Source organism: Pseudophryne corroboree, chromosome 2 (genome assembly GCF_028390025.1).
Source record: "Pseudophryne corroboree isolate aPseCor3 chromosome 2, aPseCor3.hap2, whole genome shotgun sequence".
NCBI lineage: Eukaryota > Metazoa > Chordata > Amphibia > Anura > Myobatrachidae > Pseudophryne > Pseudophryne corroboree.
Window position 1 is genome coordinate 904,325,654 of NC_086445.1, and position 25,711 is coordinate 904,351,364.

General features: G+C 42.9%; 1 protein-coding gene across 4 annotated transcripts in view; it reads left to right on the top strand.

Moving 5' to 3' along the window:
* The window catches only part of CUX1 (cut like homeobox 1), a 622,185-nt gene that overhangs the window by 256,819 nt on the left and 339,655 nt on the right, over nucleotides 1-25,711 (top strand). For all 4 annotated transcript variants that reach the window (XM_063956056.1, XM_063956058.1, XM_063956059.1 and 1 more), the window contains exon 5: nucleotides 14,627-14,764. In XM_063956056.1, coding sequence (XP_063812126.1) covers nucleotides 14,627-14,764 — 138 coding nt within the window. The remainder of the gene's footprint in view (nucleotides 1-14,626; nucleotides 14,765-25,711) is intronic.

Sequence of the window (25,711 nt, forward strand, 5' to 3'; positions counted from 1 at the left end):
CACATTGTTGGCCTTAGCTTCTGCTAGACATGTGTCGGAGTTGGGGGTTTTGTCCTGTAAAAGCCCATACTTGATCTTCCACGATGATAGAGATGAGCTCCGGACACATCAGCAGTTTTTTCAGAAGGTTGTGTCGGCATTTCATGTCAACCAACCTATTGTGGTGCCAGTGGCTACTGACTCGTCAATTTCATCAAAGTCCTTGGATGTTGTAAGGTCTCAGAAAATCTATGTGAAGAGGATTGCTTGTCACAGAAAATCGGACTCTCTGTTTGTCCTGTATGATCCCAAGAAGATTGGGTGTCCTGCTTCTAAACAGACGATCTCTCGCTGGATCAGGTTCACTATCCAGCATGTGTATTCTACGGCAGGATTGCCGTGTCCTACGTCTGTCAAGGCCCACACTACTCGTACGGTGGGGTCTTCCTGGGCGGCTGCCCGGGGTGTCTCCGGTTTACAACTTTGCCGAGCTGCAGCTTGGTCTGGGTTGAACACGTTTGCAAAGTTCTACAAGTTCGATACTTTGGCCTCTGATGATCTGAAGTTCAGTCAATTGGTTCTGCAGGAGCCTCCGCGCTCTCCCTCCCATTCTGAGAGTTTTGGTACATCCTCATGGCACTAATGTGGACCCCAGCATCCTCTAGGACGTAAGAGAAAATAGAATTTTGGTTTTCTACCAGTAAATCCTTTTCTCGTAGTCCGTAGAGGATGCTGGGCTCCCGCCCAGCGCTTCGTTTTCCTGTTATCGTTATTTGGTTCAGTACAACTTCGTTTTAGTTGAGTACTGCATTGTTACTTGGTAAATAATGTTTCAGCTGTTGCTGAGTTTTCAAGCTAGGTTAGCTTGATGTGCCTTGTATGTGTGAGCTGGTATGAATCTCGCCACTATCTGTTTTAAATCCTTCTCTCGAAGATATGCAAAGTGGGGGTTTGGATAGGATCCCACTTGTGGCGCAAAGATATGATGACAGTGGTGTTTTACCGTAATGTTCACTCTACGTCAATTTCTCTGGGAATAGTCCGTCAAAATCACAAAGAATAGTCCATGTGCAGATTCAGTTCCATAAGATGATATGTAAAAAAAGCACAATGGGTATACAAAAGTTCAATTTAAATTCCCAGGAAGTATGGAAACATGGGGTGACTTCTACCCGGATTCCTTCGACTATGGCTATTCGGGAAGTGCAATGATATCTGTAAGGTTCACCCCAGTGTCGATGGTGTACAAATGCTCCTCACATGTGTGCTTACTTTCATACACTTAGGACAAAACATATAAAGGTTTCTTTATATTCTCTGTGAGGAACACCTCTTCTATTCACTTTTTCTTATGCTCCAAACATTCAAAATAGAATTCATCTATATGTGATGCTCACATCAAGGCTTACTTCAAGAGACGCCGTTCTTTCATGTAACGGTTTCTTTCTCTGCAAGCCCGTTTGTCGTCCTCAGTCGTCCCACAAGTTCGTATTTTGCTCGGTTTAAAGCAAAAACACGAAGGGATATATGAGGATTTGTATGAATTTATTAGTAACATTTCTTAAAAACAATTTCTGGTTCATATGCCACAACTATATCAGCAATGGAGATGTATTACAACACAGCATAACAGTGAAACAGATGGTAACCCGGGATATCTCACCGTGTAGCTGAGTGAGCTGTTAAATGTGGTTCCCAGAACTTCACATGCTCCACCAACGCGTTTCTACTAGTAAGTCTTTATCAAGGATCAAGGTTAAAGACTTACTAGTAGAAACGCGTTGGTGGAGCATGTGAAGTTCTGGGAACCACACTAAACAGCTCACTCAGCTACACGGTGAGATATCCCGGGTTATCATCTGTTTCACTGTTATGCTGTGTTGTAATACATCTCCATTGCTGATATAGTTGTGGCATATGAACCAGAAATAGTTTTTAAGAAATTTTACTAATAAATTCATACAAATCCTCATATATCCCTTCGTGTTTTTGCTTTAAACCGAGCAAAATACGAACTTGTGGGACGACTGAGGACGACAAACGGGCTTGCAGAGAAAGAAACCGTTACATGAAAGAACGACGTCTCTTGAAGTAAGCCTTGATGTGAGCATCACATATAGATGAATTCTATTTTGAATGTTTGGAGCATGAGAAAAAGTGAATAGAAGAGGGGTTCCTCACAGAGAATATAAAGAAACCTTTATATGTTTTGTCCTAAGTGTATGAAAGTAAGCACACATGTGAGGAGCATTTGTACACCATCGACACTGGGGTGAACCTTACAGATATCATTGCACTTCCCGAATAGCCATAGTCGAAGGAATCCGGGCAGAAGTCACCCCATGTTTCCATTCTTCCTGGGAATTTAAATTGAACTTTTGTATACCCATTGTGCTTTTCTCTAACGTCCTAAGTGGATGCTGGGGACTCCGTAAGGACCATGGGGAATAGCGGCTCCGCAGGAGACTGGGCACAAAAGTAAAGCTTTAGAACTACCTGGTGTGCACTGGCTCCTCCCCCTATGACCCTCCTCCAAGCCTCAGTTAGATTTTTGTGCCCGAACGAGAAGTGTGCACACTAGGTGGCTCTCCTGAGCTGCTTAGTGAAAAGTTTAGTTTTAGGTTTTTTATGTTCAGTGAGACCTGCTGGCAACAGGCTCACTGCATCGAGGGACTAAGGGGAGAAGAAGCGAACTCACCTGCGTGCAGAGTGGATTGGGCTTCTTAGGCTACTGGACATTAGCTCCAGAGGGACGATCACAGGCCCAGCCATGGATGGGTCCCAGAGCCGCGCCGCCGGCCCCCTTACAGAGCCAGAAGACAGAAGAGGTCCGGGAAATCGGCGGCAGAAGACGTCCTGTCTTCAATAAGGTAGCGCACAGCACCGCAGCTGTGCGCCATTGCTCTCAGCACACTTCACACTCCGGTCACTGAGGGTGCAGGGCGCTGGGGGGGGCGCCCTGAGACGCAATAAAAACACCTTAGATGGCTAAAAATACATCACATATAGCTCCTGGGCTATATGGATGCATTTAACCCCTGCCAGTTTTCCGTAAAAAAGCGCGAGAAAGGCCGCCGATAAGGGGGCGGAGCCTATCTCCTCAGCACACAAGCGCCATTTTCCCTCACAGCTCCGTTGGAGGGAAGCTCCCTGGCTCTCCCCTGCAGTCACTACACTACAGAAAGGGTTAAAAAAGAGAGGGGGGCACTAATTACGCGCAGTATTAAAAATACAGCAGCTATAAGGGGAAAAACACTTATATAAGGTTATCCCTGTATATATATATATAGCGCTCTGGTGTGTGCTGGCAAACTCTCCCTCTGTCTCCCCAAAGGACTAGTGGGGTCCTGTCCTCTATCAGAGCATTCCCTGTGTGTGTGCTGTGTGTCGGTACGTTTGTGTCGACATGTATGAGGAGAAAAATGATGTGGAGACGGAGCAGATTGCCTGTAATAGTGATGTCACCCCCTAGGGGGTCGACACCTGAGTGGATGAACTGTTGGAAGGAATTACGTAACAGTGTCAGCTCTGTATAAAAGACAGTGGTTGACATGAGACAGCCGGCTACTCAGCTTGTGCCTGTCCAGACGTCTCATAGGCCGTCAGGGGCTCTAAAGCGCCCGTTACCTCAGATGGCAGATATAGACGCCGACACGGATACTGACTCCAGTGTCGACGGTGAAGAGACAAATTTGACTTCCAGTAGGGCCACACGTTACATGATTGAGGCAATGAAAAATGTTTTACACATTTCTGATAATACCACCAAAAAGGGGTATTATGTTCGGTGAGGAAAAACTACCTGTAGTTTTCCTGAATCTGAGAAATTAAATGAGGTGTGTGATGATGCGTGGGTTTCCCCCGATAACGACTGATAATTTCTAAAATGTTATTGGCATTATATCCTTTCCCGCCAGAGGTTAGGGTGCGTTGGGAAACACCCCCTAGGGTGGATAAAGCGCTCACACGCTTGTAAGAACAAGGGCTCTACCCTCTCCTGAGATGGCCGCCCTTAAGGATCCTGCTGATAGAAAGCAGGAGGGTATCCTAAAATGTATTTACACACATACTGGTGTTATACTGCGACCAGCAATCGCCTCAGCCTGGATGGGCAGTGCTGGGTTGGCGTGGTCGGATTCCCTGACTGAAAATATTGATACCCTAGATAGGGACAGTATATTATTGCCTATAGAGCATTTAAAAGATGCATTTCTATATATGCGTGATGCACAGCGGAATATTTGCCGACTGGCATCAAGTCTAAGTGCGTTGTCCATTTCTGCCAGTAGAGGGTTATGGACACGACAGTGGTCAGGTGATGCGGATTCCAAACGGCATTTGGAATTTTTGCCTTATTAAGGGGAGGAGTTATTTGGGGTCGGTCTTTCAGACCTGGTGGCCACGGCAACAGCTGGGAAATCCACGTTTGTACCCCAGGTCGCCTCTCAACATAAGAAGACGCCGTATTATCAGGCGCAGTCTTTTCGTAGGCAAGCGGGCGAAAGGTTCCTCATTTCTGCCCCGTGACAGAGGGAGAGGAAAAAGGCTGCAGAAATCAGCCAGTTCCCAGGAACAGAAACCCTCTCCCGCCTCTGCCAAGCCCTCAGTATGACGCTGGGGCTTTACAAGCAGAATCAGGCACGGTGGGGGCCCGTCTCAATGAATTTCAGCGCGCAGTGGGCTCACTCGCAAGTAGACCCCTGGATCCTTCAGGTGATATCTCAGGGGTACAAATTGGAATTCGAGACGTCTCCCCCTCGCCGTTTCCTAAAGTCGGCTTTAACGATGTCTCCTTCTGACAGGGAAGCAGTTTTGGAAGCCATTCACAAGCTGTATTCCCAGCAGGTGATAATCAAGGTACCCCTCCTGCAACAGGGAACGGGGTATTATTCCACACTGTTGTGGTACCGAAGCCGGACGGCTCGGTGAGACCGATTCTAAATCTAAAATCTTGAACACTTACATACGGAGGTTCAAATTCAAGATTGAGTCACTCAGAGCAGTGATTGCGAACCTGGAAAAAGGGGACTACATGATGTCTCGGGACATCAAGGATGCTTACCTTCATGTCCCAATTTACCCTTCTCACCAAGGGTACCTCAGGTTTATGGTACAGAACTGTCACTATCAGTTTCAGACGCTGCCGTATGGATGGTCCACGGCACCCCGGGTCTTTACCAAGGTAATGGCCGAAATGATGATACTCCTTCGAAGGAAGGGAATTTTAGTTATCCCTTACTTGGACGATTCCCTGATAAGGGTAAGATCCAGGGAACAGTTGGAGGTCGGTGTAGCACTATCTCAGGTAGTGTTGCGGCAGCACGATTGGATTCTCAATATTCCAAAATCGCAGCTGATTCCGACGACTCGTCTTCTGTTCTTAGGGATGATCCTGGACACAGTCCAGAAAAAGGTGTTTCTCCCGGAGGAGAAAGTCAGGGAGTTATCCGAGCTAGTCGGGAACCTCCTATAACCGAGCCAAGTCTCAGTACATCAATGAAATGGTTCTGGGAAAAATGGTGGCTTCCTACGAAGCAATCCCATTCGGCAGATTCCACGCAAGAACTTTCCAGTGGGACCTGCTGGACAAATGGTCCGGGTCGCATCTTCAGATGCATCAGCGGATAACCCTGTCACCAAGCACAAGGGTGTCTCTCCTGTGGTGGTTGCAGAGTGCTCATCTTCTAGAGGGCCGCACATTTCAGGACTGGGTCCTGGTGACCACGGATGCCAGCCTGCGAGGCTGGGGAGCAGTCACACAGGGAAGGAATTTCCAGAGCTTATGGTCAAGCCTGGAGACATCACTTCACATAAATATCCTGAAGCTAAGGGCCATTTACAATGCTCTAAGGTCAGCAAGACCTCTGCTTCAAGGTCACCCGGAGTTGATCCATTCGGACAACATCACGGCAGTCACCCACGTAAACAGACAGGGTGACACAAGAAGCAGGGAGGGCAATGGCAGAAGCTGCAAGGATTCTTCGCTGGGCGGAAAATCATGTGATAGCACTGTCAGCAGTATTCATTCCGGGAGTGGACAACTGGGAAGCAGACTTCCTCAGCAGACACGACCTCCACCCGGGAGAGTGGGGACTTCACCCAGAAGTCTTCCACATGTTTATAAAACTCGACAAGTATTGCGCCAGGTCAAGGGACCCTCAGGCAATAGCTGTAGACGCTCTGGTAACACAGTGGGTGTGCCAGTCAGTGTATGTGTTCCCTCCTCTGCCTCTCATACCCAAGGTACTGAGAATTATAAGATGGAGAGGAGTAAGCACTATATTCGTGGCTCCGGATTGGCCAAGAAGGACTTGGTAACCGGAACTTCAAGAGATGCTCACGGAGGATCCGGGGCCTCTACCTCTAAGAAGGGACCTGCTCCAGCAAGGACCCTGTCTGTTCCAAGACTTACCGCGGCTGCGTTTGACGGCATGGCGGTTGAACGCCGGATCCTGAAGGAGAAAGGCATTCCGAATGAAGTCATTCCTATCCTGATCAAAGCCAGGAAAGATATAACCGCAAAACATTATCACAGCATTTGGCGAAAATATGTTGCGTGGTGCGAGGCCAGTAAGGCCCCGACGGAGGAATTTTCAACTAGGTCGATTCCTACATTTCCTGCAAACAGGAGTGTCTATGGGCCTGAAATGGGGGTCCATTAAGGTTCAAATTTCGGCCCTGTCAATTTTCTTCCAAAAATAACTAGCTTCAGTCCCTGAAGTTCAGACGTTTGTGAAAGGGGTACTGTATATACAGCCTCCTTTTGTGCCTCCAGTGGCACCTTGGGATCTAAATGTAGTTTTTGGGTTCCAAAAGTCACATTGGTTTGAACCACTTAAATATGTGGAGTTAAAATATCTCACATGGAAAGTGGTCATGCTGTTGGCCCTGGCCTGGGCCAGGTGCGTGTCAGAATTGGCGGCTTTATCCTGTAAAAGCCCTCATCTGATTTTCCATTCGGACAGGGCGGAATTGAGGACTTGTCCTCAGTTTCTCCCTAAGGTGGTTTTCAGCGTTTCACCTGAATCAACCTATTGTGGTGCCTGCGGTTACTAGGGACTTGGAGGACTCCAAGTTGCTAGACGTTGTCAGAGCCCTGGAAATATAGGTTTCCAGGACGGCTGGAGTCAGAAAATCTGACTCGTTGTTTATTCTGTATGCACCCAACAAGCTGGGTGCTCCTGCTTCTAAGCAGACTATTGCTCGTTGGTTTTGTAGTACAATTCAGCTTGCACATTCTGTGGCAGGCCTGCCACAGCCAAAATCTGTAAAAGCCCATTCCACAAGGAAGGTGGGCTCATCTTGGGCGGCTGCCCGAGGGGTCTCGGCTTTACAACTTTGCCGAGCAGCTACTTGGTCAGGAGCAAATACGTTTGTAAAATTCTACAAATTTGATACCCTGGCTGAGGAGGACCTGGAGTTCTCTCATTTGGTGCTGCAGAGTCATCCGCACTCTCCCGCCCGTTTGGGAGCTTTGGTATAATCCCCATGGTCCTTACGGAGTCCCCAGCATCCACTTAGGACGTTAGAGAAAATAAGAATTTACTTACCGATAATTCTATTTCTCGTAGTCCGTAGTGGATGCTGGGCGCCCATCCCAAGTGCGGATTGTCTGCAATACTGGTTATTGTTACCAAAAAATCGGGTTATTGCTGTAGTGAGCCATCTTTTCTAGAGGCTCCTCTGTTATCATGCTGTTAACTGGGTTTAGATCACAAGTTATATGGTGTGATTGGTGTGGCTGGTATGAGTCTTACCCGGGATTCAAAATCCTTCCTTATTGTGTACGCTCGTCCGAGCACAGTATCCTAACTGAGGCTTGGAGGAGGGTCATAGGGGGAGGAGCCAGTGCACACCAGGTAGTTCTAAAGCTTTACTTTTGTGCCCAGTCTCCTGCGGAGCCGCTATTCCCCATGGTCCTTACGGAGTCCCCAGCATCCACTACGGACTACGAGAAATAGAATTATCGGTAAGTAAATTCTTATTTTTTTACATATCATCTTATGGAACTGAATCTGCACATGGACTATTCTTTGTGATTTTGACGGACTATTCCCAGAGAAATTGACGAAGAGTGAACATTACGGTTAAACACCACCGTCATCATATCTTTGCGCCACAAGTGGGATCCTATCCAAACCCCCACTTTGCATATTTCCCCGTTGGTGTGTGTGGTGACACATCAGGGTACGACCCCACAATAGGCAGCAAAAGGGAGTGCGCAGGAACATATCTAAAAATCTTGTTTATTAACCTTCTCTCGAAGATATCAGTATCCTCGGGCACAGTTTCTAGACTCAGTCTGGTAGGAGGGGCATAGAGGGAAGAGCCAGCCCACACTCTCAAACTCTTAAAGTGCCAATGGCTCCTGGTGGACCCGTCTATACCCCATGGTACTAATGTGGACCCCAGCATCCTCTACGGACTACGAGAAAAGGATTTACCGGTAGGTAACAAAAAATCCTATTTTAACATAAACATAAAAATATCATCTACCTCTGAATCATCCCCTAAATCAAACAATACAGTCTGGCTCCCTATAAAGGCAGTTTTTCATGACAGTCATAAATATTTTTGTGGAAGACTAGACAGCTTATCATAAGTGTGTGTGTGTGTATATATAGAAGGTGATTTTTTGTAATTTTGTCTTATTTTATGGTGGTCATTGGGATGCTCTGTGTTTTTTTGTATTGTATTACTGGAACCACAATCCAAGCATATAGGGGTAGGCAATCTGTGGCACTACACATCTGAACATGTTATGCCACAGTTTTACTGTTAGAGCATGCTAAAACTATGTGGGCATGCTGGGAAGTGCAGTTCTACAACATCTGGTGTGCCAGAGGTTGCCTAACCCTGTGTTAATTAAAACTTTACAAGGTTATCAATAGACTGATATGGTGAAAAATTGCAAATTGAAAACCCTAATAATATTTTTACCAACCTATTCCCTGATAGTGGTTCTTCAATACCTACTGTACTCCTGTAGCACAACATGACACAAACCAAGGCACACATACACACAACATGGCACTGATACCGGTATGTAGTTAAAATGCTGGCTGTCAGGATCCTGGAGTTCAGGATACCGCCACCGGAATCCCGACAGCCACATTATACCAGCGATCGGATTCGTGACACCTGCCCGGAATTCTCACTCGGGTTTTTGGGTCCATGCCATCAACCCAGTGGGAATAGAAGCAGTGGTCGGCAAAGCTCTCCACTGGGCATTGAAATGTGTTGAGCGCAGTGATACGGGATACTGCTGTCGCTATGCTGACAGCTGGCATCCTGTCTGCCGCTATTTCATACCTGATACCCTGATACTTCCTTCCTTCCAGTGCTCTGTGTTTTGTATGGTAATCAGTGGGGTGTGCTCTGTATTTCTGTTATGTTCCTTTTATAATGCAATACTACTGACTATCTCTCCAATATTTGCTGCCGGTTTTTAAAACTGTTGTGCGTGATATATTAGACTGTAAGCTCATGTGATCAGAAATTTCACCTCGGTTGTCTCCAGTAATGTTCATGTGTTACAGGTTGAGTATCCCATATCCAAATATTCCGAAATACGGAATATTCCGAAATACGGACTTTTCTGAGTGAGAGTGAGATAGTGAAACCTTTGTTTTCTGATGGCTCAATGTACACAAACTTTGTTTAATACACAAAGTTATTAAAAATATTGTATTAAATGACCTTCAGGCTGTGTGTATAAGGTGTATATGAAACATAAATGAATTGTGTGAATGTAGACACTTTGTTTAATGCACAAAGTTATAAAAAATATTGTCTAAAATGACCTTCAGGCTGTGTGTATAAGATGTATATGAAACATAAATGCATTCTGTGCTTATACTTAGTTCCCATCACCATGATATCTCATTATGGTATGCAATTATTCCAAAATACGGAAAAATCCGATATCCAAAATACCTCTGGTCCCAAGCTTTTTGGATAAGGGAGACTCAACCTGTATAACCAATGCACATTTGTTTTTATCTCGCCACTGTGGAAAACATATAAACTTCTTTTACTGCAACTTGAATAGGATTATAGGACTGGTGGAAAGTTATTGCTACTGACATCAATTGTGTAATCAATAGTAATATGCTTAGCATTTAGGACTGTCCAGTAACTAAAGGGTCAAACGGTTTACCGTCTGTGTCACTTGCAGGTGATGGGATGCACAACTAAGCAGACAAGAGGTATTATTGATTACATCCTTTCCCATTATTCTACCTTCTCTTCTGCATCTGCCAGGAAAGTGAGCCAGAAAACCCGCTCTTCCCACCAGTCAATTAGAAATGACAGCACAGATGGACTTTATATAATAAATGCAGATACTTCTTATAATAACTGCTATTACCCTTGACATTGATATGCTACAGATTTGCATTTGCTGTATGGAGTTAGTAAGAGAATTTTAACCAGTAAATTGAAACATGACTTTCCGAACAGATATTGGCAAGTTGATAACAGGGTATAGATGGCACTGCAGATGCAAATAATTCTACAGTACTAGGCAGTGAGCCATTTCAACAATTACTCTTGCTGACTGATGTACAAGTGTCTTGCATGTTGTTCCTTCATGTCATGTGACCCTTCTCTTACATTAATGAACGAAATACTAAAATTTAAGATGAATCCTGGGGACAGTATGTACAGGTTTAGTCTCCCTTATCCAAAATTCCGAAATATGGATTTTTTTCATCTCAACTGAGATAGTGGCGCCTTTGCTTTCTGATCAGTGTACACAGTTATTAAAGATATTGTATAAAATTACCTTCAGGCTATGTGATAAAGTGTATATGAAACAAATGCATGGGGTTCCATCTCCAAGATATCTCATTATGGTATGCAAATATTCCAAAATCCGGAAAAATCCCATATCCAAAATCCTTCTGGTCCCAATCATTTTGAGCATGGAAGACTCAACCTGTATTGTAAACATTTTCATTAGCATATCAGAATAAAATGGTATAATGGTTTTTCCAGATTCTTTTTGTAGCCTAAGATTGCCATTTACACAACACAAAATCATCCTCCTAGCGAAGTATCACATTTAGATAGTCATGTTGCATTATCTCATTGTATGAAAATATATATATATATATATATATATATATATATATACTTGATACTTTCTCAATAGTGACGTAGTGGATTTTATTTTACATTATTAAGTTAAACGTTCATTTAAGGTTTACATTTAGGGCGATATATTTATCATAGCTTGAAAAGAAAGTACCAACAGGCTGTGTTTGAAAATGACAGAAGCTGGTTAGTATTTCAGCTCTCTCCACTTTGGGGCGAATACAATTAGGGCAGACAGCACTTTTCGCAATTTTTTTAGGGCAAATGGTGATTCAGCCTATTCAATAGCAGGGACGTTTTTTCGCCTAGGCGAAAAATTCAGCAGGATCGACAAATCCACATGTTTTCGCACCTGCGCCGGCAAAAAGGTGGGCGATTTTTGTCGATTTTGAAGCATTTTTTGCCAATACCTTTAAAAAAAAAAAAAGAGGAAAAAAGTGATCGGCGAAAGTGCCTTAAAAACGGACGAAAATGGCCCGCAATTGAACATGATGTGGGGTAAATTTCATAGCTCCGAGCTTATTGAATATCCCCCTTATTTCTCTCCAAGCATTGTTAAATCTCCCCCTTTATTCCTCGAGCAGGAGATATTGTTCCTGTGCCCTGTGTAAGCTAAGATTGGTACAGTTCTGTACTACAAGAAATATCTTTATAACAGTATCTTTCTTCATTATTATAGTGTTATTTGGAAATGACTTGTTCCATTAGGTTTGTCAAAGCTGCAATGTTCGTGTGCGTCCTATGAATAAATTTATACCAGTAATAAATAAGAATATCTGACTCTAGCAAAACTATTCTATATTTTTTTTCCTGTAACCATACGTCATCAGTAGCTTATGATTTAATAGCAGTGTATTAGGCCATATTTAACAGGCTAATATACACCTTTCCTTATGTTCCACCCAAGGATATGTATCTGTTAAAAATCCCTGCTGCACAAGCAGTCTCAGTGCTTAGTTCCTTTTCCATGCTTGTTTTTTTTTTTTATCTGTATACATGCCAAAGTTAAATCTACCATAATGTTAAGAGAAGGTATTTATATTATATTGTACTTTGTATAGCCTCAGTTGTTTCCGTTAGAAACCAGGATATATAGGGTAGCGGTTAACTCTGCCAAACATTTCTGCAGTCTAATTTTAAAGACTGCTGTCATTACTTAATAATCAGAGAAGTGACGGGGCTTTTCCTGAACTCTTAACTAGCGTTTAGAAGACTCGACTGGCTGTCTCCATCTTTTTTCTTTTTTTTTTTAATATGAATTACTGCTTATTTTAGAGAGCTGGGACGTGTCCAACTTATGTATGAATTACAATATGTCTTTGTTTAACCTATTGGGTGCAGAACTATGGCAGGCTGCACACTTTGCCTTGATTGAGGAGTGAAGTCAAGTGAAATCCGGTACCGTCCTATCAGCCAACAGGCTCCTCTCGGGTAGCTGAGGAAAAGCATGTGTCCATGTCTAATGTGTTAACAGATATACACTATGTCCTTACAAGCCGAGGGTGGTCTACAAAATGAATAACTGTGATGTTTTTGAAGTTAATTGAACTAGCTTATGTACGCTGTTGTTGATCCATTTAGTTTGATGTTTAGCATTCCACTGTATGAGACTAAATCTTTCCTGCCTTCCTACTACTACATCTGGCGCCCTCATCAGACATGTATTCAATAATCTTTTCTTACGTCCTCCCTGCTCCAGCAACCTCCTGGCACGTGCTCTCCACATTGCTGTTCAGGCAGCTGGTCTGTTTATCTCCATATTGGAAATCAATGGTGTAGTGGTCAGTCCAGTTGTAATGCAATAAGTATGCATTAAGAGGTAGACAGTCTAATGTGTGTCACTCTCATTCACTGTAATTACATAAAACACGTCTGGATAGAGAAATATATTCTATTTAGAGCTGAGGTTTATTTTCTGATGAATGGGCGTATTAAATGTAAAGAAAACATGCTTCTTCTGGATAAACACACAATTTGAACAGAGCTACTGTTCTATGACTATATTAAATTCTGCATCAACTACAACATGAGATAAGACATGTAGTAGAAAATTGCAACCTCAATTACATACAGATGTAGGAAGACTTCAGGTGGGTGGGTGGGGGTTTCTGGTTGCCCAGTAGCAACAACCCAAGCCTCCAACCATTTCAAACTGTTGCACTTGAGATTAGCTCCATGAGTCTAATCTGGCTGCAGAACAGTCTCCAGCGTTAACTCAAACTATTTACGCATTGTGTGATTGGCAGCAGCTACGGATGATTGTGACACGTGTTAATCAGATTTGCTCCGTGGTGGGGTCCCACCATCAAGAACTTTCTTCTGTACAAGTGGAGTCACTGATGCATTTGACTGGAGTGCCCGATTCCACAATATACATTTAACTGTCCCTCACCTTGTGGAACCACAACACTGCTTTTGAAAGCTAAGACTCAGCACCAATTAGTTATTATTCTGAGGCTTTTAAATATATTTAAATTCACAGAATTCAGATGGGGGTTGAGGGATTAAAAAATGATACAGGTGCCTTAACTGCTCGGGTTTGACCAACTCTGATTTAAGGTTAATGTTACTGGCTCTTGGTATCGCTTTAGTGCAGTTTATTATAGGGATAGTGCTTTGTGTGAAAATTGTGCAGTGCAATTATGACATTTACATCAACAAAATTTCTATTGTGAACCAGACCTCTATATCCTAGTTCTGCGAGTCTTCCTTCACCACCTTGAAATGGGTGGTAGTAGTCAGCTGCTATTGGTAGGGCACTTTTTATAATGCTGGAAAGTGTACATAGCTTTAGAGTGCACACTTATTTGTAGGTAACATTATAATTATTATGTTTTACATATGAACATTAAGGACTCACCTGTACATTGGTTGCAGTTTAACGTGTAACATGCCGATACCTTAAACCTTCTATTGAATGTAGTGTGAAGTGTAAAACTTATTTAACAACAAAAATATTCAATAAATAGACAGACGTAGAATTGGCAGAAGAACTGTTAGCTGTTTATTGAATTGAATATATATTTAGTTAAGGGAAGTAAGGTGGCAAAGAAAGGATGACCAAAATCAACTACAGCTACAATGCCTAATCAAAACCAACAGCTTGCATTGCAGGCGGATGCCGCCCAAGGTGCACAAACACAACAACAAACCCTTATAACAACAAAGGTATCCGCTTAAACTTCTAACTTGACTACCCACCTGTTTGGGTGGCGATGCTGACCCCAGTTAGGGTAGTACAGCCACCTACCAGTCAACGAAAGGAAACAAAATAATTGCACCCAGACTGGTAACCTGCCCTTCTTTCCCACTGCAAAATAGCCAACACTAACTGAACATGCTGAAAGGGAAGGGAGGGTCGGAAGACTGGAAACAAAGAGGCTATAGCCTATAACACCAGTCACTTAAACTTTTATAAAAAAAACCCCATGCCCCTACACTACCAGAGGCTGCCATGACAAGTGATCTGCACCATGCCACCCCCATCATTGATCTTTAAACCACCTCTTCTTCATATAGTATGTCACTCATTGGGTTTCTTTTCTTTTAGATCCAGTACCCGCCTTGGATCTGGGACAGCAATTGCAACTAAAGGTCCAACGTATGCACGATATTGAAACAGAGAACCAGAAGCTCCGAGAGACATTGGATGAATACAACAAAGAGTTTGCTGAAGTAAAAAATCAAGGTGAGTTCTATGGTATATATTTTTTCAGGTTTGCTCAGGACAGTTTGGGGAAATGCAGTGAGAAAGGCATCGGTAATGTGATGAGATGAGACATGAAATATAGTCATTTTTATTTTAAATTAAAAACTAATGTTATAATGTGGCCTAATACAGCAGTGTCCTTTGCTCGATCGCTTCTGTGTGTTATATGTGTATAAAGGATCTGCCCTTACCATCTTTTAGATCAGTGTTAATGTCTGCCTGACGTCAGCCATTCTGTTTAATTCTAACGTAGCTGCTTATAAGGTTAACTTAAGGTAAGACAAATGCTATGCATTCCTGCAGGTCAGAGCTTGGTCTGTAATGCAGGTAATTATCTTTTTATATATATATATAAAACACTGATCAGAACACAAATGACATGCAAAAGTAAAGATTGCCTTTACCACTGAGTCATAATAAAATATCCGCAGACATGTTCAGGTCTTTAATAAATATACACTGCAGGACTTTTGTGAAATCTGTTAGATAAGCCACCTTGGTAATTGTGGTGCTGCTCGTAGCAATCCACTTTCCTGCAGTTAGTTGTAGACCCGTTTCAATTGTCTAAATACAGATGTGTCCTCATACGTCTTGCCTCAATACGCCACGTAGCGTGTGCTGCCTGGCATGAGTGAGCTGACAGAATCCCCACAACTCGGGCGTCTTTTTTTTTTTTTTGGGGGGGGGGGGGGGGGCAAAAATGCATCTTATTCGCTATGCAAATAGGACGCACAAGTAGACTCTGATTAAAATGATATGCTTCATGCCTATATTCTGTGTGTGACTGCGGCTGTATCTGCATACGAAATGCTGCATTACAGTGTCTTCCTGGAAATCACCATAAAGTAGCATTTCGAATGCAGATACAATCACCGTCACACACAGAATATAGACATGCAGCATATCATTTTAAATAGCATAAGCTGCTTGTGTGTCCCATATGCATCGTTTTGTGAATAAGGTGCACTTTAATGGAAAAGTAACACGAAAAGGCTCTCAGCGCTACCAAGTCACTAGCATGACTAGAAGGGCTGTTTAATGTGCAGCGAGGCTAGATGTAAGTGGACACATCTGTATATGAATTTTGATCATTTTAGAATCTGTTGCGCCAAAAAGGTTCCTGCCCTGAAAAGCTGACAATCTGCTTGCATATCTTATTTTACCCAAAATAAAAAGTGGCTGCGTTGTGTTTAGCTTACATTGGTGTGTGTTCTGATTATGAAAAATTTCAGCAACTCCTCTTCATTTACATCTGGGTATTGACATTTGTTTACAGCTGTTATCTTTTATTGTACTTGCATTTCTAAAAGGGAATTGTAATGTGCAGAAAAGTTTACTCCAGCTTTCCAATCCAAACAATAACACTTTACTGGACATCAGTGCTATTAAGTTCAATACACCAGCAGCTGTTCAAGCTGACAGTGTAATTCCTACTGGTTATGTGTCCAGGCTCAAAGATGTATAGAAACACTTATTCATGAGGTAACATGCTAAAATGGTCATTATTGAACTCTTACAGAAGAGAAGTTAGCACTGCAATGACAACTACGAGTTAAACTTGGGTTCAATTGTGATTTATATTAAGCTGCATTTTCATGAAGCACAACATCATCTTTACCCAGAAGATGCTGCCATATACTGAATATGAGGGCAAGAGTTTCGAGTGTCAGTCTAATCACATACTTTCCCACGTGGTCAACATGAATGCCTTGGAAATACACCTACCGGTAGAAGCTGGCCTTGTCAGCTAAAATATACCTATCCGCTGCATAGAATAGAAGCCGTTTTGTGCATTGAATGTTAATGAGACTGCAGCCAATCCATTCCCTAATAACCAGTGACATATCTGAAGCGCAACACATTCCTAATGTGTCACTGCTTTCTCATGATTATTGGGTCATCTTGCTAACCGTCCGTCTCTGCTAGGTGTAGTTTTATATTGCACATTAATTTTGTCTTTTGTGGCTGTGGAATTGTGAAATTGACACCCAGTCTATGTGAAAGAATTTGCTGTGCTATTTATTTTTCACTGACATGGGAATTACATGTCTCTCTTATGGTTAGAGCGAGATACAATGAGGTCTATGTGTTATATCTGAGTCAGACACAGTAGATGATCATAGTGCAGAAATTAACCTTCCTAATTCGTCTGACCATATGTACAATACAGGTGGCGTTATAGTGCCTTCTGTACAATAAAGAGAGCATTCCAGTTTTATGCAATACAGAGAACATTCTAATGACTGTTATACAAAAGATCTCATTCTACTTCATATTATGCAATATAGGGGGAGCTCCTGTGAACTATGGGGGTAATTCAGAGTTGATCGCAGCAGCAAATTTGTTAGCAGTTGGGCAAAACCATGTGCACTGCAGGAGGGGCAGATATAACATGTGCAGAGAGAGTTAGATTTGGGTGGGGTGTGTTCAAACTGCAATCTAAATTGCAGTGTAAAAATAAAGCAGCCAGTATTTACCCTGCACAGAAACAAAATAACCCACCCAAATCTAACTCTCTCTGCAAATGTTATATCTGCCCCCCCCTGCAGTGCACATGGTTTTGCCCAACTGCTAACAAATTTGCTGCTGCGATCAACTCTGAATTACCCCCTATGTACATGCAGGGATAATGATACTGTTCCATATAGAATGCAGGGTACATTGTGATGCTCCGTATACTATGCAAGGTGCATTCTAATGCACTGTATACAATGCAGTAAACATTTTAATGCACCTTATACAATGCAGTGAACATTCTAATGCATCATATACAATGCAGGGAGCATTCTAAGGGGGTAATTAAATTCCGGACGAAAGGTGCAAATTGTCGTTGCTGTGGCATTTAAGTGTCGGCAATGGCACCGCATCTCGCAGCCTTCACCAACCCGAAACCCAAATCGGCACAAAAGTGCTTGCTTTCCTATCAGGTAGCAAACAGATTTGTGCAAGATTGGGCTGCCATGAAGTGTGGCTGCTGCCGCACTGATTCGGACAGACTGATGACTTTGTCCCTAATTGATTTCCCACCTAATGCTTAGTATACAGTGTAGGGAGCACAGTAGTGACCACTTTCTGCAACAGAAAGAATTTTAGTGACAATCTGTAATATAATGCAGATCCCAGATTTCTGGTAATGACAGCTACTGTGTTATCAGTTTGTATTTTAGATTTAGTGGTTCTTTAACATACACACCAGCCTCAAAGTACTCTCATTACAAACTATCTAGTATTGGCTGAATTTATGTATAACCATATAACGCAAGGCAAAACGCAGGTATTAGGAGAATGTTCCGTCAGTTTGAAGTCTGTAGTATTAGAAATGGAATTGCTTTATATAAATCAGTCAGTGTCTGTAGCTGTTATGAAGGATTATTCTTCTATCTATCTATTTATCTATCTATCTATCTATCTATCTATCTATCTATCTATCTATCTATCTATCTATCTATCTATCTATCTTCTTAAAAAAAATGTTTATTCTACAATGATACAAAAACATTTCCACAAACTTTGGAAGAGTAATGTACTACATTTATTATCAGAACTGGAGGACAACTTGTTCATTCTATTGATGACATTGTTCATCATCGTACATAAAGCTCCCAGTGATTAAATTCTTGTTTATACAGAAGCTTAAATAATCACTGGCAGCTTTGCTGCAAGCAGACATTTTCATTTCATGTTCATTCAGTCACTGCATTGCATGCTGTATTCTAGACCCGGTCACAGAAAGGACCTCAGAGGTTTCATATAAATAGGTGAAGAAAAATGGAGAGCACTGTTAGGACCGAGGCCACAGACGCTACATTTGTTTAAAAAAAAATGTTTGTGCAAACCATATGTAACGGCATGTAAATACAATACTATGCAATAGCACATATGTCTGATAAGCATTTGATATGCAGTTGATACTCACTGGACACTGAGGCTGTTTGGGAAGTTGCAGAGTTATACAGTATCTGCCCATTTTTGCATTCATTCATTTTACACAATGCCCAGTGTATGGTTCATGTTCACCAGTACAGTGCCCAGTGTATGGGTCATGTTCACCAGTACAGTGCCCAGTGTATGGTTCATGTTCACCAGTACAGTGCCCAGTGTATGGGTCATGTTCACCAGTACAGTGCCCAGTGTATGGGTCATGTTCACCAGTACAGTGCCCAGTGTATGGGTCATGTTCACCAGTACAGTGCCCAGTGTATGGTTCATGTTCACCAGTACAGTGCCCAGTGTATGGTTCATGTTCACCAGTACAGTGCCCAGTGTATGGGTCATGTTCGCCAGTACAGTGCCCAGTGTATGGTTCATGTTCACCAGTACATTGCCCAGTGTATGGTTCATGTTCACCAGTACAGTGCCCTGTGTATGGGTCATGTTCACCAGTACAGTGCCCTGTGTATGGGTCATGTTCGCCAGTACAGTGCCCTGTCTATGGGTCATGTTCGCCAGTACAGTGCCCTGTGTATGGGTTAATGTTCAATGGGTCATGTTCACCAGTACAGTGCCCTGTGTATGGGTTAATGTTCGCCAGTACAGTGCCCTGTGTATGGGTCATGTTCACCAGTACAGTGCCCTGTGTATGGGTCATGTTCGCCAGTACAGTGCCCTGTCTATGGGTCATGTTCGCCAGTACAGTGCCCTGTGTATGGGTTAATGTTCAATGGGTCATGTTCACCAGTACAGTGCCCTGTGTATGGGTTAATGTTCGCCAGTACAGTGCCCTGTGTATGGGTTAATGTTCGCCAGTACAGTGCCCTGTGTATGGGTTAATGTTCGCCAGTACAGTGCCCTGTGTATGGGTTAATGTTCGCCAGTACAGTGCCCTGTGTAGGGGTTAATGTTCACCAGTACAGTGCCCTGTGTAGGGGTTATTGTTCACCAGTACAGTGCCCTGTGTATGGGTTAATGTTCACCAGTACAGTGCCCTGTGTATGGGTTAATGTTCACCAGTACAGTGCCCTGTGTGTGGGTTAGTGTTCACCAGTACAGTGCCCTGTGTAGGGGTTAATGTTCACCAGTACAGTGCCCTGTGTATGGGTCATGTTCACCAGTACGCCTACTCTTTACTTCTCTGCCACACTTCTCCTCCCTCCCTGTGCTCCCTGAGAAATTTGGTAATCTTGGTGTGATGGGACCAAATCTACAGTTGTGCTTCTAGTGCTGTTTGGCACTTTGTAAATTTTAACTTGTACTAGGTATGTATTGTGGTGGTGTAAGCGATGGCTGCACACTGGCGATTATTGTGGGCTAGTGAACTGTTAACTTTTAGCATGCGTTAAATAGTACAAATATACTGTGATCCATAACAAGAGGTTTGTTCTGTATCAGATTGAAGGTAATATCCGCAGTTAGGAACTGATTTAGAGATTACGACCGTATTAAACTGATCCTGGAATGACCCTGTGTTCCTTGACCAAAATAGCTGTGTTGAAGCATGGGGAGAGTTGTGTCCGTACAGGCGCCTCTTTAATACTCCATGGCATATTTATCAAAAATTAGGGATTGTTGTCTCGTTACTGTTTCCCTGGCCCAGGCCCTCCCCTCTGTGTGCATCAAAACTATTAGACTGACTATGCCCAACAGTGTTGGTTTGTAATTCCTGCGGCTAAAATACAGCGACATTTGTACGTTCAATTTTAACATGCTCTTACTTTAAACTAAGTGAAGTTTGCCACAGTACAGCAACTGCATTGTATTCATATAGGCATCAGGTTTACTGAGGGAGCGGTGCATTTACCGGGCACCTCTGTCCCCCATGTAACTCTGATGGGCTATGACAAGTTTGTCTCCTGTCAAATTTCGGAGCTGCCAAGGAAGAGATGGTTAAAGCGCTTCTGGTCTGGGAATTAGCGTGGGAGGACAGTCCTTTATGTCTCAGCTTGAAGTCATTATTCTGTACAAGTCTCTGTGACCAATACCAGATCAGGCCACCTTGGAGCCAAGGACCTTAACTAATTAAAATACTGTGGAAAAACAGACTAATTGGAGTGCTACTCAAAAACAATTTAGATGGCTTATGTGTTTCTCTTTATGCTGAATGATCTGGGCTCAAAGCATGTACAGAACTTGATTACAGTTAACCTGTGTCAGCCGAAACACTAAGAATTGTGCTGGCTTTAGTCGTAGTCTGTTTCGTATTACAGTCTAAATGAGAACAGAGTATTATGCTAATGCAGCCATATCTGTACATTGCAGCATTCAGAGCCAGGTGAACAAATGACATTTGTTTTAGTTACAGGAAGTCAGCTTTGCGTAACCTTTTCATCTGCAATTGACTTATTTCCTTGGTACACTACACAAACTGTAGTGTAAAGGTTTTGTTTTTTGACTGAAGTAGGTTTTATACACAGTTCTTATGTGACTGCATTAAAATATCCTGCAGTAATGTTGATAGGAAGCGGAATACTAGTTTTACTACATTGTTAAATCTAGCCATTCTCTCGTTCAGTAAAACTATTGTTAAGATGGCCCAGTTGGTCTGATTGAGTTCCATATGTACAACCTTTCTATGGGTTAGTGCGCATTACCTGCGGCTTTACAGCACAGGGGGAATGCTGAATAATTGAATAGCTCCCGGCCTTTAACGCAGAGCTTTCCCCAACACAGCGGATAATTTAATCTGCCCATTTATATAGCACTCCCGGTAGGACTGAAATCACTTCACCTTATTGAATAGGAATGAGGTAGCCTTATTGGGCATGCTCAGTTACTAACAATTATCCTTGCCCCAAAGGAGCTTGTGCTGAATACACACTAGGCGATATAGCAGGCCGCCGGATATAGGCAAACGATATATCTGTGAAGGACGTCTTTCACAGGCATATCGTGCCAGCTGTGCAGCACAACTAATGAGCGATATATTTTCAGATATATCTGCAGTTCTGGCTGAGTGTACGAGTGGTCCGGCGACTGCCCCTACTATTGTTGCACGGCCACAGCTGGTTGGGCAAATTTAATGCCTGTTTAGTTGTGATTCAAGACCGATACATTGATCACGTAAAAAAACCCAAAATCCACACAGATAGCGGTGGGGTACCACGCTCACCACTGTGCCACACATACAAGTGACGTACAGTATTGGAAATGAGTCAATGTATAATTTGATCTAAAATGCTTACATTTATAGCTATTTATGAGTTTACCTCACCTCTGTAGTTTATTGTATGTTATATATGCCAGCTTTCCTACTGTAAATGCTCCATGCCAATTTATCTTTTTTTCAAAATATTTTATTGGACATCCATAAAAAATAAGCATACATTACAGTATACAACAGCATAATATGACAACAGCAAATCATCATGGCATAATGGAAAATAAACATCATTGGTCAGGCAAAGGAAGAAAAAAGTTACAGACCATTTCAGTTTCACAGTTCCTAGAAAGGGGAGTGACGTAGGATGAGCAATTCAAGATTATACCAGGTAGTATGTTTTATAGCCTGTCGAAGGGGGATCTTAATAGCATCATCGAGCATTTGTACATAAGGGAGCCAAATATCAAAGAATTTTTCAATTTTATGTTCTTTATCAATTGACATCTCAAGCCACTCCATATGGAATAGGTATGATAACCTTGGCAATAACAAAGCTAGGGACAATGAATCCGTAGCTATCCATTGTGACAGGATAGCCTTTTCGCTTGCAGCTTCTATTTTGGTCAACAGCCTGCGCTGGCCAAGGGACAGCTTAGATGTTAAAGATTGACAGTGGACGTCCCAAATAGCCCAATCAGGGGTGGCCACCACATCGATATGCAATTTACTTTTGACAAAGATTTGTACTAAACCCCAAAACTTGAGGACTTCAGGGCAGCTCCATAAACAGTGATATATATCTGCTTCAGGCGCTCCGCATTTAAAGCATTTGGAGTCAGGAGCCGTGCCCATTTGGAATCGTAATTTCGCTGTAATATAGGAGAGGTGCAATATTTGGTAGTTCATTTCAGCATATGATGCTGACGAGAGAGTTTTGTTGATTTTATTAAATGCTGTAAGCATGTCAGATGTGGTAATAGTTGGGAAGTCCACTGCCCATTTGGTCATTCCTGATTGTGTAGTTTCCCAGTCTATGATTTTTTTTAGAAATTTATAAAGGAAGGCCGTAGAATAGTGAACCCTAGGTGTGGCTTGTAGAACGGCATCTAAATTGTTAGTTTTGCCTTGTACTGTCATTGTGGCTAATGATTTATGGAGATAACTACGAATCTGAAAATATACGAATAGTGGGATTGGAAGCTCTGTAAATCTCTCGCAAAGAGTAGTATATGTGCACATCTGATAGGTGTCTCGATCCATCAACTGGTACAATAATCTAATGTCTTGATTTGACAGAGCAACCAACGTGGTGTGTATAGTTGTCCTGTGAAAATCTAGGTTGTGTGATAAGGGGAGAAAGGTGGTGTTACGGCTGGAGACGCCCATCCTAGAACGTGCTTGTCTCCAGGCTGTGCATGTTGACATTAGTAGGATGTTACTTTGTATCTGAGGGGGGAAGGAGAACGGACGTGTGTGTAACAAGCTAACGAGTGGGGTGTCAGGACAAAAGGCCTGCTCCAAGCCGGTGTTAGCGAAGACCTCCGTCCCATGTATCCAGTCGACTGCGTAACGATAATTTGCAGCTAGCATATAACTCCTGATGCCGCCTAACGTTTGCGATTGGCACAACTTAAATAGCGAGATTCTAGGTTTTTTATGTGCCCAGATAAATTCACTAAAGGCTCTGTTGAGGATTTTCAGGTCTGTCTCAGATATCAGTAAAGGTAACATTTGAATGGGATATAATAATCTCGGGAAGGTGATCATTTTAATCAATTGACATCTTCCTAAATATGAAAGGGGTAAGTGCTTCCACGTCTGGAAGTCGTCTAGGGTGCGTTCAATGACTCGTGGGAAGTTGTATCTATATAGATCAGCTGGGTTAATGGGTATTTTAAGGCCTAGATATGTGATCGTCTGTTCTGCCCATCGAAAAGGGAAGTGATCATTCCAGTCGTGAGTTGCACCGGGATGGAGGGCTAGAGCTTCAGTTTTAGATTTGTTGATCTTAAACCCAGAAATTGATTCAAAAACTGTCAGCAGAGACAATAAGCTAGGAAACGCATCTTTGGGATTCGAGAAGTATCGCAGTAAATCATCGGCATAGGCCGTGACCGTAAGGTCATGATTACCAATTTTAATCCCACGCCAGGTGGTATTGAGGTGACAGTGTCTAATGAGTGGATCCAAGGCAAGGTCAAAGAAGTGGGGATAGTGGGCATCCCTGTCTCGCGCCTCTATGCAACATAAAAATATCAGTGTTCATTCTATTCACTGTGAGGAATGCGGCCGGAGAGGCATAGATGGTGCGGAAAAAATGAACAAAATCAGCCCCAAATCTCTGCCAGTGAAGGACTCTCAGCATATATGACCACGACACACGGTCAAATGCTTTATCAGCATCGCAACTCACCAGCAGGGAGATTCCCCCCGGTGACTGGGCCGATGTGGTTAATGCAGCTATCAATTGTCTAATATTATGTACTGAGGTTCTTCCCTTCACGAAGCCGGTCTGGGATGGGTGTAATATCGTGAGTTGCAGCCTATTCGCCATAAGAGCAGTAAGAATCTTAAAGTCCTGATTTAGGAGGGATATCGGGCGATATGACTGAACTAGGGTGGGGTCTTTCCCCGGCTTTGGTAGTACTATTACACGAGCTTGATTAAAAGTAGGAGGAGCAGCATTTCCCGATAAGATAGAATTAATTTGAGACAGGAGATGAGGTGTAACATGAGGTAACAATAATTTATAGTATTCTGCGCTCAAACCGTCTGGGCCAGGGGATTTGTCGTTAGCTAATTGCTTAACCACCGTCAATAATTCTAAGTCGGTGACTGGTGTCATGAGGGAAGTCCTGTCATCGTCAGTTAGTGTAGGGGATCTGGCAGAGCGGAGGAAGGCCATGCCGCCAATGGGGTCGTCCGGTGGGGCAGTGTAAAGTTCCTTTTAATAAGTCAAAAAAGAGTCCGCAATAACTGCCAGGTCAGAGGACAATTGAGGGCCTGTATGCAAGGATAAAATAGTTGGGGTGGGGCGCTGACTACAAACCATGTTAGCTAGAAGTTTGCGCGCTTTGTTGCCCCACTTAAAATATCTATGTTTTTGAAAATCCAGGGCGTATTAAGCTCTTTCTGTTCAGAGAGTGTCATAGAGGTGTTTTGTTTCAGTATAAATTCTACGATTATCATCTGTTGGGGAGGATAGCAGTTGTGCATATGAGTTAGTGAGTGCCAGACCAGGTCCCGATATCGTTGATTAAGGTTCTTACGCTTATTTGCAACATATGCAATCACGTGACCCCTCATCACCGGCTTGGAGGCAGACCAAAAGAGATTTATATCTCCTTTGTGCTGTGCATTGTCTTTAGCGTAATGTATGAAATTAGTCTCCAAGTAGGTCTTGAATTCAGGAGATGTGTATAGGTAAGAGGGAAATCTCCAGTTAAAAGAAGTAGTTTTGGGAGACTGCAAGTTTAATGTGAACCATGTGGGTGCGTGGTCAGAGATAGCGATGTTTTCTACTTTAGAGTCGCCCACCCTAGAAAGCAGTGTATCAGAGAGCATCCAGTAATCAATTCGGCTGGAGGTAGCGTGTGGGTGTGAGAAGAACGTATATTCTCGGCCGACAGGATGCTGATGTCGCCAAGGGTCCACTAAGTTAAGTGAGGACAGTTGAAATTGTAATGCGGCTGGTGCGGAATATGTGCGGCTACTGGATGTATCTGATCTATCTAAAGTCGGGTAGAGTGTAGAATTAAAATCTCCCCCAATTATTAGCCTGCCCTCAGCCCAGTCCTGAAGTCGGACATATATATCCGTGAAAAAAGCGTTGTGTTCTGAATTAGGTGCATACAAAGTCACAAGGGTATAAAGTTCCCCTTCCAGACAAA